Consider the following 13916-nt stretch of genomic DNA (forward strand, 5'->3'; position numbering starts at 1 on the left):
GTAAGAGAACGGCTTTTATGGCTCAGCAGTATTTTAAAAAATTTCTGCTAAACAGCGTCAAAGACGTTTTCTGTTGTCATATAAACATATCTAAACTTACGAGCCACAATAAACAGTTTACTTTATGTCCCATCTTTGTTCCTTTTTTTCCAAGCGGAAAAGACTTGGCTGCTGAAAGATTTAAGAAATGCTATTGAAAGATTCAGGAGGTGCTACTGAATCTTCAGCAGCCAAGTCTCGTTCTTTCTAAGTTGGTCTTGTCTTCCTTTGTAATTGGTGTCAAAACCGAAACCCTCCTGACCACGGCCAACCCATATCCCTTTGGATCGGCGAACTTTGCCGGGTTGTTTGTCATTAGACTCATCGTTCGGCCCTTATGTCTCTCAAAATCTGTCCAAAATTATTTAAACAAAGGTTTTGTAAGTCACATTTCATACACACGTCTAGAAAAATGATCTTTTAACTGATTGTAAATGTACGTTATAGATTAACAGTTTGACAATATAAGAGTTTGTACAAATGATCTGGGCACCGATCCCATATTCACGAGAATCAACGACTAGTCCGAGTTCTCCGTTGGCATGGACTGTGTCATGGCGTTGGCCCTGCAGATGTAGGCTTGAAGTTTGTGGCCTAGACCAATGCCTCTTCATGACCTCTGAAAATGTTAAATAATGTTTTATCCTAATTTTACATGTGGTTTGCGATCGTTTGTTTAAAAAAAAAAAAAAAACAAAAACTCTTCAAAACTATTATTTGACCAAATCAACGGTCGATCTTGTACTGTACAAGAATGAACATTTTCGGATTTTTCCAGTCTTTGGAACCTGAGCGAGGGAGAGGCCGCTGACGTGTCCACACTTTTCAAAAGCCAGGGAAACAACAGTCTTCCAGACAACACACATTACGGAGAGAAATCGCCGCCGGAGATTCCGATACGCTGCTCGCTGCTACTGCTAAATCCGCCACGTGTCCCCCTAACTCTATTTGATCACAGTCATCGAGCCCCGCGCCATTTCTCCGGCGACCTAACGGCACCGTATTCGACACAAGCTTCCAGGCGAACTCCATCAGCTACACTCTTCACGATCGTGCTATGGCCGAAACGACGACGTTGCCGGGCGCTACGCAGCCGAGCAAGCTGTGGAAAGGGGTTTTCGCGGTGGCCGGAATCATGACCACGCTCGTCACCTACGGCGTTCTTCAGGTTCCTAATTCCCTCGCATTTCTCTTATCCTTCGAATCCATCTCCGTTTTCTTGGCGGAAATGTTGAATCTTTTGCTTCGATTTCTTGCAGGAGAAGATCATGAGAGTGCCGTACGGCGACGACAAGGCGTTTTTCAAGTACTCGCTTTTCCTTGTCTTCTGCAACCGCATCATGACGTCGGCGGTCTCCGCCGTTGCTTTGTTGGCGAGAAAGAAGGCTCTGGATCCCGTCGCTCCGGTTTACAAGTACTGCCTTGTATCGATTTCGAACATACTAACGACTACATGTCAATATGAGGTGAGAGCTGCGGTCTTTAATTTTTTTTGCAGAATATGTAATTTTTTTTTAGTTTTGATTGATTTCGTACATTTCGGTGACCACAGGCTCTCAAATACGTCAGCTTTCCGGTTCAAACGCTTGCGAAATGCGCCAAGATGATACCTGTGATGGTAAGAAAATACAGTTCGATCAGTTATGGTGCTTCATTGTACTATTTCTGAGTAGTTTTATCTGTTTGGTTAATTTTTGTCATGATTTATTGTCAAGCTGAGTAACATGTTGTTCGAATTCGAAGTTTCAAACTATAAAAAATGCTCGAAGCATTCAACTTATCTAGTGTGCTGGATAAGAAAAAATGGTAAACTTGCACGCGTGACGAGATTTTCTCAAGGGCTAAACATGCTTGATTGATCAGTGAGCTCCAAATGTTTGAACGTGTGGAAGTTGGGCTTGAGGTGTGACCTATTAGTGAAGAGACTAATTGAGAAACTTAAGTATCTTTTTCATGAGGGACATATGATCTTGTGTTCTTTGGTTTGCCAATTCATGGGGTTATTCTTTATGCAGGTTTGGGGCACTATCATTATGCAAAAGAAATATAGGGGACCGGACTATTTTTTGGCATTTTTAGTGACAGTGGGCTGTTCAATATTCATTCTATATCCGGTATGGTCCGATTCCCTGTCGAATTCTTTAAAATTTTCCACTGAGGTGTGCACATACAAAGGATTGTTTTGAAAATTGGTCTTAATTGTTAGCATGCCACTTTTTTGTAATACTCGTAAATGACCATGGTCTCTGATTCGTGCTGCAAGTTTCTTTAGATTTCTCTATCAGCCATGCACATATGGATGATGGTACATTAGGAACTTGCAACCAATGCCAGCATGCTACCACTTTGCATCCATGTGTATAAATTTCCATTTCCTTTCCTTTCTATATAGAATCTCTTGCAAAACTAGAATACATGTAAGTACACTTATGCCTTCCAAGTTTCTTGAACAATGGCTGCTGTATGGTGCATGGTGATATTATTGTATGAATGGAATATTTGTTAGTTGAAGATGTTTCCTGTTTAGTTTCATAGTTGGCCATAGAACTCCCAGAACTACTATCCCTCAGTTTCAAAGCCAAAGATTCATCCCAGTTTAGGTTGTTTATTACAATCAATTGGGTGACTGCTGTTTACATGTTAGCCTCGTTCATATCTTAGTATGATCACAGTACCATGCACCTTTGACTTACCACACTTGAGTGTCTTATGTACGCACTCTGTGAGCGCATTTGACAATAAATAGGGTGTGCTTAATATCCCTGAAATTCTATTGTTTAGCAAAGAGATATTAATGAATACTCCTTTGCTTTGTTTTCTGAAAATGGTCTAATTAATTAGAGGAAATTCCATATACATTCATGTATGCGGCTGTTTTGTGAGATGGTGATAATTCTAATAGGAAAAGTGTAGTTCTTTGATTTAAGTAGAACTAATTGTTTGCGCTTTTGAATGTAGGCAGGATCTGCTGACATTGGTCCATCTGATATATACGGTAGAGGAAGAGAAAATACCATATGGGGCATTTCCCTTATGGTTGGTTATCTTGGGTATTAACATGAACCCTCTCTTTATTAGATGGTTATGATTTGTCAAAAAAGAATTTGTTGCTAGCTGATGAGATGAACAGACTAAATCCACTTCTACCAATTCAAAAATATTAATATATACCTATTTTACCAAAAATGTGCCATCAAACTTTATCTCCATGTCTTGATGTTTAGTTGCTAGGGTAACAATAATTTATGATACCAACGCAGCTCCAATATGTTAATTGCTTACAATGAATTAATGCTCCTTTACAGAAGCAAACCATAACAAAACTAGTAGTTTAAAGTTTTTCTCCTTGCAATTGATTATGAGTGCAGCACTGGCAGTGTGGGTGATTTTTCTTTTGTCTATTTTTCTTTTCTTTACCTTTTACAGCGTATAGCAATAACACTGAGAATTTGACCAATAAAAAAGAACCGATGAAATTGGGAATATTTGAAACAAGATACTTGGAACCAAAAATTTATAGATTTAAGATGCTGCTTTCTTTGCCTAATAGGTTTGATGGATTTACAAGCACGTTCCAAGATAAGCTATTTAAGGGCTATGATATGGAGATACACAATCAAATATTTTACACCACATTCTGTTCTTGTGTTCTCAGCCTTACAGGTAATATTCTTATTCAGATCTTGTTGCTCCATAAGTAGTTATTAATCACACAGAGAGATATTTCGTAGCGGGGTTGTCTATGCTTCATATTGCTTACCAGGATTCAGTGTTCATATGTTGTCACAATTTATGTTGCGGATTTCATATCATTATCTTGCCTTTAATCCAACTTCAAAGTTATCCAAGCATGTGTTTGTGTGTTCACTGAAGGTTGTGAGTATTACTACTATGTGTGTACTAGGTACCGCATGAGCCACTGGTTGATCACTGGTTCAATGGTGTTTGAATATTTTTTCAGTTGCTTAAACTTATCTGCACTTACCAGCTGCTTTATATTTTTTTTATTTTTTTATTTTTTTATTTTTAACCTTTTAGCGATGAGTTGTTGATTCTGTTAAATTTTCAGGTCTTCTACTACAAGGGCAACTTCTGCCAGCAATTCATTTTGTTTCTTCCCACAATGATTGTTTCTTTGACATTGCATTGCTTTCCACTGTAAGAGATTTTTCCTTCTTATCATGGTATCTGTTAATGTTAAGTGTTTAATTACTTTGTATTTATTTAGCAGATGCTTCTAATTTTTTTTAGTGCTAGTGGCCGTTGTTTAAGTTTTTCTCTTTCCCACCGTGCCAAATTTTTTCTTTCTCTTGTCGTGTCTTCTCATCTGTCTGTTGGTTTCCTTTTCTTTTCCTTCCTGATTTGTAAGTGTTTTGTGTTGCAGGTAGCAACAGCGAGCCAGTTTTTTATTTCTTACACAATTCGCACTTTTGGTGCTCTCACATTTGCCACAATAATGACCACAAGACAGGTAAGTCATATCTCTCCAAACTAATCCTTGTAAGCGTTCCCACTTCTCCGTTATTAGTGCTTCTAATTAGTGGTGTCTCTCTCTTTGGTATTGAAGCTGGCCAGCATTATGCTATCGTGCCTGTGGTTTTCGCACCCCCTTAGCCGGGAACAGTGGTTGGGAGCTGTAAGCCTCAACCTCAAACGCAGTAATTTTTGTATTTCTGTTTTGTTTCCCCAAATCCCAAATAACGCTACTTTTGTTACAATGACCAGGTTGTTGTCTTTGGTTCCCTATATGCGAAAAGCTTCATGAGAACGAAGCCTTCACCTTCCCAACAAACTCAGAATGGAGCTTCGAGTCCAGTGAAGGGGATCCCTTGATAGTGTTTGGGTTTTAACGGTTGCCACAATACGTCGGACTAGGTACCTACCTCTAACTTTGACCAATGGGCAGCTTTGGTTTTACAAATGTCAAGCTGCAACCTGCGAACAGGCCTTCGATGCATTGAAATTTTTCTAAATATACTCTAGCTCACACACACGCCACACGCAAGAGGTCTCGATGGAGACCAAAGATTCCTGGAGGCCTACGTCTCCATAGAAATGATTAATCATAGACTAACTAAAGGAACAAGAATGTTTCGTTTTATTCTTACATACGTGTTGGAATACACGGCTCAAAAATGTATAACGCAGCTGCGCAAGCAACATTTCAGTCGAGAGTAGGAATGGAAGAACAAAAGAGAAGAAAGTTTTGGATAATTCCACTCTGGAGTATTTTCTTCTCTTCTTCCTTTTAATGATTTTTCTCTTCCTGTAACCCCCAGCTTGATTAGGATTGTAATAATTGGTTTACTGTTTCAATTAAATGATTTTTGGTGGTTGTTTTGGTTTCGTATTGTGATTAACGTATCTTAATTCTCCCAAGGGAAGCTTCAGAAAGATCTGAGAAGTTGGATTTCATCGGTGTTGTGTGTGCATATTGTTTTATTGTTTTTCAGGAAACATATGTATATTTAGGGGAAGGAATAGAAAAACAAAGTAGATTGTAATAATCACAATATCAGGTTCGGCTATAATGTTACGTCTCACAACACATTGATAACAAACTAATCCCCGCCTAATTTAGCCCTAGGTACTACATGAGGCGGCAGTGTACTTTGACATTATGCCAAATCAACGCCAGTGTCCCCAAAAAAATGCATCGCTGGGATAAATAAATATTCTTCAATCCATCTAGTATAAGCAAATGATGCTTTGTCGCAATCGCGGCAAAAAATAATGTCTACACACTTTGGTGCAGTTTCAATCTTAATCTCATCTCTCTTAACATGTAACAATTTAAAGAAAATCTACAACAAATAAATTTGACCAAATTTTGCAAGTATATTTTCTATTTGATTATCGATGGACCGGATTAGTAAAGATATGAACGTCGGCCGGTAAAGGGTTCGGGGGATGGGTTTTACTGTCTATGTTACATATAATAAAAGTGTAAAACATTGAACAACTTAGTGGCTGTAGTTTAGTGGTAAGAATTCCACGTTGTGGCCGTGGAGACCTGGGCTCGAATCCCAGCAGCCACACACATTTTTATTGTTTTTTCTTTTGATTTTTTTTTTCTAACATTTTCCCATTTTAAGGAACGATTATTTGTATTAATAATAAAAAGAGTTGTAATTTCCATTCATCTAAACTCTAATAATAATAATTACGTTGCTTTGTAACTCTCTAACAACATGCTGATTAAAATCTGAGTTGTCCTGATATCTCTATATGCATTTTACGTATGACTTTAATTTCTAATTTTAAGTATTATTAATATAATAATAATTACGTTGCTTTGTAACTCTCTAACAACATGCTGATTAAAATCTGAGTTGTCCTGATATCTCTATATGTATTTTACGTGTGACTTTAAATTTCTAATTTTAAGTATTGTTAATTTTAGGAGCTCTTACGTAAGACCTTAATTTTTTTTTTTTACAATACTTGGATGACAATCCATGGTACTTCCTCTTAAAAAAATCACATCCTAATCTCATATCCATAAGGAATATATTCCCAACTTTTGATGTTTTTATTTGCATTTTAAAATTCTTTTTAAACTCTTTACAAGCATCTTATAAAATAAAACAAAATCAATTATCTTGTAGTAGTACTTTTTTCTTGTAATGTTAAAAAAGGTCTTATGAGTTACAATACAAATATAATACGAGCACGATTGTATAATACAAGCATGTGCTTAATATTTTATTTATTTGGGCTGTTAGCTTCGATTTAAAATGAAGGCATGAAAAAGATAAACTATTCTTTTTTATGACAATAATAATTATTAATATAGTTTATTTTTTTATTTTTTTATTTTTTTTATTTTTACAAATTATAATGTTGTGGATTAATTTATAAAAAGCTATTGTTTTAAAAATAAAATAAAATAATGTAGTGAAGACAAATATGTTGTTTTAAAAAGTTGGTCTCCATATTACCTTAAAAATAGATTATCTTGTAATACAAACTATCCTCTAATCGTACTTAAATACTTCACAGATAATCCACCCTCATCCCAAATCAAAGTTGCAGAGAACTAGAGGGACTCCAAGTACCAATTTAATTACATCTTACTTATCCTGAATTTCATCCGAATTAACCCATAATCCTTTCTCTAATCATATTCTAACACATAATAATTAATGAAAATCCGCAAACCCACGCTCTTTCTCATTATTTATTCATTTACTACGTTTATTTGAAGTGGTCTTGGACCGTCTTGGTCCCGAGACCACTTTAGTTCTCTGTACATCTGTCACTCAATGCAACTATTTGTGAGAACAAAGCGAAAAAATCGAAAAATTGTAGAGTTTTATTAAACTAAAATCTTCCAACTAATGTTAAGATTGAAATATGAAATAGAATCACATTATCTATCTAATTAAAATCCAATCAAATATTTTAGACATAACAGTAGATATATCGACAAGAAAGCAAGATTATATCCAATCTAATCTTCTTTTAATCATGGAAATTGATCAGATTATCCTTTTTTTTTATCCTTAATCCAATCCGAACTCACATTCCCTCTCCTCATCAGATTCTACCTCCTTCCTCCTCCCTCCCTACTCTCTCTCCAACTGACTGTCGTACCTCCAAACCCGCTCAATCCCCCTATATATACACCCCCCAACACACGCCTTCCTCACCGCTCGATCGCATTCAATCATTCAATCAGTCAATCACTTTTCTCTCGTCTTTGGGTTTTGGGTTTTTCTGGGTTCGTGAAAAGAATCGCAAAGAATGGAGCTTGATCTTTCACCCAAGTTGGCCAAGAAGGTGTACGGCGGCGATGGTGGCTCCTACTTTGCCTGGTCACCGTCGGAGCTTCCCATGCTCCGTGAAGGTAACATCGGCGCCGCCAAGCTCGCTCTGGAAAAGGACGGGTTCGCTCTTCCCAAGTACTCTGATTCCAATCAGGTCGCTTATGTCCTCCAAGGTATACAATCTTCTTTTTTGTTCTTGCGATTAATAATTAATTATCTATTTTTTATGATCGGATTGATCTTATTTGTTTATTTGATTGTTTGTTTGCTTCTGGATCATGAATTTTATATGTGAATAGTCCATAATTTATCATTAAGATCATAGGGCTTAAATTAATTTTTTTATATTTTCTTGATTATCTTTGTGAATCATGAAATTCGTAGATGAACTGTGATTAACTTTTTGATCAAATAAGATAATGTGGGTTTTAATTTGTTAATTGTAACTTTTATTTTCTGGGATTAAGATCATCGGAGCTTGTTCTAATCATTATGTTTTAACTTTTGGTTTTTCTTACAAATTTTAATTACCTTCTGTATATATATCCTTTTAGGCACTGGTGCAGTTGGAATTGTCCTGCCTGAGAAGGAAGAGAAGGTTCTTCCAGTTAAGAAGGGTGATGCCATTGCCCTCCCTTTCGGAGTTGTCACTTGGTGGTACAACAAGGAGGACACTGAGTTCGTTGTTCTTTTCTTGGGCGACACTTCAAAAGCTCACAAGACGGGTGAGTTTACCGACTTCTATCTCAATGGCTCCAACGCCATTTTCACTGGCTTCTCAACTGAGTTTGTTGGTCGGGCATGGGATTTGGAGGAGAGTGTTGTGAAGACTCTTGTTGGCAAGCAATCCGGCAAGGGCATTGTCAAGTTGAGCGGAGTTACCTTGCCCGAGCCAAAGAAGGAACACCGTGATGGTATGACATTGAACTGCGAAGAGGCTCCCCTGGATGTTGACATTAAGGGTGGTGGAAGAGTTGTGGTCTTGAATACCAAAAACCTTCCTTTGGTCGGTGAGGTTGGGCTTGGTGCTGACCTTGTGAGGTTGGACGGAAGTGCCATGTGCTCCCCTGGATTTTCTTGCGACTCGGCTCTCCAGGTGACTTATATCATTAGGGGCAGTGGCCGTGTCCAGGTTGTTGGTGTTGACGGTAAGAGGGTGCTGGAAACTACTATTAAAGCCGGTAATCTCTTCATCGTTCCTAGGTTCTTTGTTGTGTCAAAGATTGCTGATCCAGAGGGCTTGGAATGGTTTTCTATCATCACTACTCCCAAGTAAGTTTTTCTTCCTTACATTATCCGATATGTTCTGTGTTGCTTTACCTGCCCCTAATCTGCTTTTTTTTCGTCTTGCATAATTACGCTTTCGTTATTCTTGATTTAGGCTCAGCTAGTTGAATTATAGTTTCCTCTGCATTTATAACATCCTGCTGCTTGGAACACACATATACATTTATTCCCACCACACACAGAAAACTTAATTCGAGAGAGTTGACAATGTTTTGCACCAGAAGTTTATCGATTGGTGTTGAATGTTATGCTAATTCATTTAATTACTTCGCTGCAGCCCGATATTCACCCACTTGGCTGGAAGCATTGGGTGCTGGAAGGCTCTATCTCCTCAGGTGCTCCAGGCTGCGTTCAACGTGGATTCGGAAACAGAGAAACTTTTCCGTTCGAAGAGGACTTCTGATGCAATCTTCTTCCCTCCACCCAAGTGAAAACTGATTGAGCTCAGGCCTAGTTCCCTGGTCCAGAGTCTTCAGACTCCAAATAAAATTGCTTTTTGCTCGTAGGATTTCTGCCTTTTAATTTTACAATCTTCTTTTCTAGTTGTATAGTTTAGGAGCTGCCATATTTGGTATAAAAATTTCTTGCTCTAATTAATTCAGATGGTTTTGCATGTTGGATGTCGTTGATGTTGATATTATCGTGGATTGACAAACAATGATCTTGATATTACATGAACTCGAAGGCTTGGTAGGAACGCTACTTAATACTACGGTTTCTTCACTTGTAAATTTGAGATTTTAAGTTCGATTCTCGTCGAAGTTAAATTCCAACCAAAATTTTATGGTTAGCCCAAAAAGCCCAAAAGCAAATTCGAATTGTAAATTAAATTAGTATATCGCTTGTAGTAAAAGCACAAATCGAAAAACCAAAGAAATGCTCAATATTCGATAATATTTACAAGTGCAATTCAAATTATACAACGCAGCTACAGTTACGGTGCTGAAAGGCGTTTCTATTGCTCCCATTCCCTCTTCAAACAAAATAACTTGTCTCTGCGTTTCCGTGAAAGCTAAAAACAAATCGACAGTGAGAAACTCGGTCGGATTAATAAGCCAATTGGAAAAGCGCTTTTTCAAAAAGCACGGCGCCACTCGAATTGCGAAAGAAATGGCACCCTTGAAATCTCTGGAGGCAGAGCACCCAGTAATCGACTCCAATTTCCAGACCTTTTGCGCCTCCCATGGCATCTTCTCAGGTGGGTTCCATAATTCCGCTCCATCAATTTCAAAATTTGCTTCAGTCCCAGTAAAAGCACCTAACTTTATATCTGGGGCCTCTTGATTTTGGCACCCAAAAGAGAAAATGAAGAACCCAATTTGAATTTTGTGAAATTTTTTGGTGCAGTGGAAGAATTCCTCATTCATGACCTCGATGAATTAGCAGGTGCTGCTCAGCAACATCCCACATGTGAAAAGCTAAAGCAGGTTTTTCCCATAAGCACTTTTGTTAGTCATCACAGCTTCATGTTTTCTGCTTATAAATCCACATTCAATTTAATTAATTATATCATGTATGTGATGGGTTAAGCAGGGAATCACTGAGGTCCTCTCTACCATTGATTCTCAGCACCAGCCATGGTTGAATGGTATGGAGCTTTTAGATGATGTTTTGCATAACAAACATGTATTATCAACTGGGTGTGAAGGGTATGCTTTTTGATTAGCCAAAACACACTGACCTATTCCTTTTCACTGCTATTAGTAATACTCATTGTAATGTTTCTTGGATTGTTGTGAAACCAGGATTGATTTGTTACTCGGAGGCGGATTGCGTGAGGGACAGGTAACTGAACTTGTTGGTCCGTCTACCTCTGGTAAAACCCAAGTAAGTAAATCATGTTTCCCAGCAATTACATAAGTTGGTGAAGGCAATGATTTCAAATTTTCAGTTTACACGTCACAATTTGTTTTTTCATTGCTTATGCAGACCGTGTTGCGCCTACTTTGTAATCAATAGTTCAATGGTTTCTTTGTAGTGATACCATGAGTAACTGTATGATATTTGTAGCGTTTACATCTCAAAATTATATTCAAATTCTTGGTAATGTTCAGGTTTGCCTACTATCTGCTGCAAATGTTGCAACGAAGCACATGGGTACTGTTGTCTACCTGGACACAGGAAACTCGTTCTCACCTGAACGAATTGTGCATTTTGTTGGTGATATCTCTAACCATGCCTTTGATCAGGTCACCCCATCACTTTGAATAAATTTTCTGTGTTTTGTTTGTTTTAGCTAGCCGTTTTACCCTAGTGAACTACTAAATTCTCTGATTTGTCCGGACTGAATTTATCTGTAGGCTGGACAAAGAGTTTTTCAGAAAGTAATGAACAACATTTTATGCCATCATGTGTTTGACATTTTTACAATGTTCAATCTCTTACACCAGCTAGAGTTCAGTTTGCCATCTCAGGTTGACATTACCATGAGGCATTTCCTTTCCCATTTATAGAGTTCCTATTTCCCTATTTATTGAACATATGTACCAGTTCCAGATGCAGAAAGGAGAGCAGGTGCGGTTGCTTATTGTTGATTCGATCTCTTCACTAATCACCCCGATTCTTGGGAACAGTGGTTCACAGGGTATATATCATTGTATGCAAATAACAGTTTTCTTCAGTTTGTTGTTTGCTTCAATTTATATTTATGATGTTTTCCCATAATTAAGAAAAGGGAAGGTTCACCTTGGTAGGTATATGACATGTTTCGAAGTTTTATTTGTTCATTCATACAACCGAAAAATGTCGTATTTAACTTGTTAAGATGGGAGCTGATTTATTGATGCTTGGGAAATAATTACAGGGCGTGCTTTGATGATATCTGCTGGATATCTGTTAAAGAAGTTAGCACACGAGCATAATCTTGCAGTACTGGTAAGTTTTCATTGGATACACGATGTGTAGAATTCTCAGCTTTACATAATCTTTCACTTTTAGTGAATTACTTTCTTACTAAAATCAACCTAGAGAAGCTGTCATTCTACAAATTATTTTTAGCTGTAGTAAGTATGATGTTGTTATATAATTTATAGTTTGGATCAGTTCTTTGTCACTTCAAGCTTATTTGCATCCCTGTTATCGTTTTTTTTTTTGGTCTTAATATTAATTAAATGTGAGAGAAAAATATTTGAATTGAAATCAAGTTCATGCTTTCAAACATGACAAACATTTCATTTGAAAGGGTTTAATGGATTAAATGTGAAGGTGACCAATCACACGGTGGGTGGGGAGAAAGGTATTCCAAAACCAGCTCTTGGACAGACCTGGAAGAGCATTCCACATGTGAGGCTTCTGCTTTCCGGTGATCAGGGAAATAGTACCCGGACTATTTCTGTGCTAAGACACTCATCTATGGTACACTTGGTTATGATTGTGACGCATTTACTAATAAAATCACTTTGCTGTACGACTTTACTATCATTACTCGTGTCTCTTGCTCCATCCCTCCCATATAGTTCCTTCTTTTTCAGTTTCCGTTCAGAGCTGAAGCATGCTCCTACCACAGTTAACATTACTTCCAATGTAGTTCCATAACTTCTTATTGTTCCTTTTTCTTTCTCAGGCTTCTGGCAAGTCTACAAGGTTTACAATTTAGGAGTGCACGGTAGATTTAACTTATACTTGCCGCTCCTACACGAAAAGGTAGGAAGAGTGGATCATGTAGATAACTGAAGGTGCTCTATACGAAGATACTGTTAACAAATTTAAGAAGAGTGCTTTCTTTATAAGTTCGAGATTCTGAGATTTGGGATAGATTTCTTCAGATTGCAATTTTTTACTGACTACAGGGAAATAGATATAAGTTTATTATCTTTTGTGTGTACTTTAGCAGTTTATGGTGTTTGTGAAGTTAAAGGAACTAGTCACCAACATTTTGTTTGAATGAGAAAATTACATTATGTATTTTTCGGTTTATTTTTCGTTGTAGTTTTGTTTTAATTTGAGAGCATAACCGGAAGTTTATAGAAAAAGGGTGTGGAAAGATGATCAACTGAGGGAAGGAAGCACGCTCGATGACGGCCGAAAGAAACCTTTTTCATGTACAAGGTGGTAGTCCAGCACAATGTGGCGAGTTTGGGCATGTAAAACGGGGTTCTAAGCCATATACGTAGTGCTGTAAGTTGTACAGCATCGCCAAGATTATACAGAAGGGAAAGGAGCCAAGACATCCCAGCAGACATGACCCAATCAGCGATACTCCGACTTGGCGCTCGATTGGGAAACTGTAGGTTGCTTCTAAGATCACCTAAGATATCAAGTTCGTTCTTAAATAAACGAGATAGCAAGAAGCAAGAGGCTCGTAGGAGAATGCTGAGATGCGATAAGGATTCCCGAAAATAAACTTTTGCAGTGGGATGGAGATTGAGAAATTAGGGTTAGGTGGCAAAAGTTTGGTGTAAATATTAGATGGCACAAGTTGGGTGAAAAATTAGAGGAAAAAGTTGGATTTGGATCTTCGGATCCTAAAGATCAATGCACAGGGACCATTGATAAAAAATCGTACGGTCCAAATTAAATACTTTTTATATTTTTAAAAGTAAAGTAATCTCGTTTTGTGTAAAGAATATAAAAAAAGAAAAAATTACGACCGCATGATTTTTTATTAACAGTCCGTGTGCGTTGATCTCTATGATCCGGCAGGGGATCCGGTGAGGATCCAATTCCGAAAAGTTAGCCGAAACTAACCATGTTTTGGGTGACTACTGTAGGTGAAAAATCAGATGGCACACGTTAGGTGAAAAAATTAGAGGAAAATTAGAGGGAAAAGTTAGGTGGCTGATTGGGTGACTACCGTACGACTTTGTATTTGTTCAATCATAT

General features: G+C 37.6%; 3 protein-coding genes and 1 non-coding gene across 14 annotated transcripts; all 4 read left to right on the top strand.

Annotated features, from left to right (window-relative positions):
- Window positions 1-666: 666 nt before the first annotated feature.
- On the top strand, window positions 667-5374 carry LOC103412991 (UDP-galactose/UDP-glucose transporter 5B-like). The gene is made up of 10 exons (XM_008351494.4): window positions 667-1207; window positions 1299-1505; window positions 1592-1657; window positions 2055-2153; window positions 2998-3089; window positions 3590-3702; window positions 4109-4197; window positions 4424-4510; window positions 4607-4675; window positions 4765-5374. Exons 1-10 carry the CDS (start codon window positions 1097-1099, stop codon window positions 4870-4872), a joined length of 1041 nt encoding a protein of 346 aa, XP_008349716.2. The 5' UTR covers window positions 667-1096; the 3' UTR covers window positions 4873-5374.
- A 631-nt stretch (window positions 5375-6005) lies between these two features.
- TRNAH-GUG (transfer RNA histidin (anticodon GUG)) lies at window positions 6006-6077 on the top strand. The gene has a single exon. It is a non-coding gene; the product is annotated as a tRNA-His (tRNA).
- A 1294-nt stretch (window positions 6078-7371) lies between these two features.
- Window positions 7372-9715, top strand: LOC103447754 (glutelin type-D 1). The gene is made up of 3 exons (XM_008386953.4): window positions 7372-7981; window positions 8363-9080; window positions 9373-9715. The coding sequence occupies exons 1-3, from the start codon at window positions 7786-7788 to the stop codon at window positions 9524-9526; spliced, it is 1068 nt and encodes a 355-aa protein (XP_008385175.2). The 5' UTR covers window positions 7372-7785; the 3' UTR covers window positions 9527-9715.
- A 315-nt stretch (window positions 9716-10030) lies between these two features.
- On the top strand, window positions 10031-12998 carry LOC103447752 (DNA repair protein RAD51 homolog 4). 11 transcript variants are annotated; one of them, XM_008386949.4, is made up of 10 exons: window positions 10031-10293; window positions 10443-10522; window positions 10629-10744; window positions 10841-10922; window positions 11150-11284; window positions 11396-11509; window positions 11586-11691; window positions 11899-11969; window positions 12300-12449; window positions 12658-12998. In XM_008386949.4, the coding sequence occupies exons 1-10, from the start codon at window positions 10206-10208 to the stop codon at window positions 12688-12690; spliced, it is 975 nt and encodes a 324-aa protein (XP_008385171.2). In that variant the 5' UTR covers window positions 10031-10205; the 3' UTR covers window positions 12691-12998. The 11 variants fall into 11 exon arrangements, with proteins under 11 accessions (XP_008385171.2, XP_070663997.1, XP_070663996.1 ...); XM_070807896.1 differs by having other exon boundaries at window positions 11586-11679; XM_070807895.1 differs by having other exon boundaries at window positions 11592-11691.
- Window positions 12999-13916: the final 918 nt, after the last annotated feature.

Source organism: Malus domestica, chromosome 11 (genome assembly GCF_042453785.1).
Source record: "Malus domestica chromosome 11, GDT2T_hap1".
NCBI lineage: Eukaryota > Viridiplantae > Streptophyta > Magnoliopsida > Rosales > Rosaceae > Malus > Malus domestica.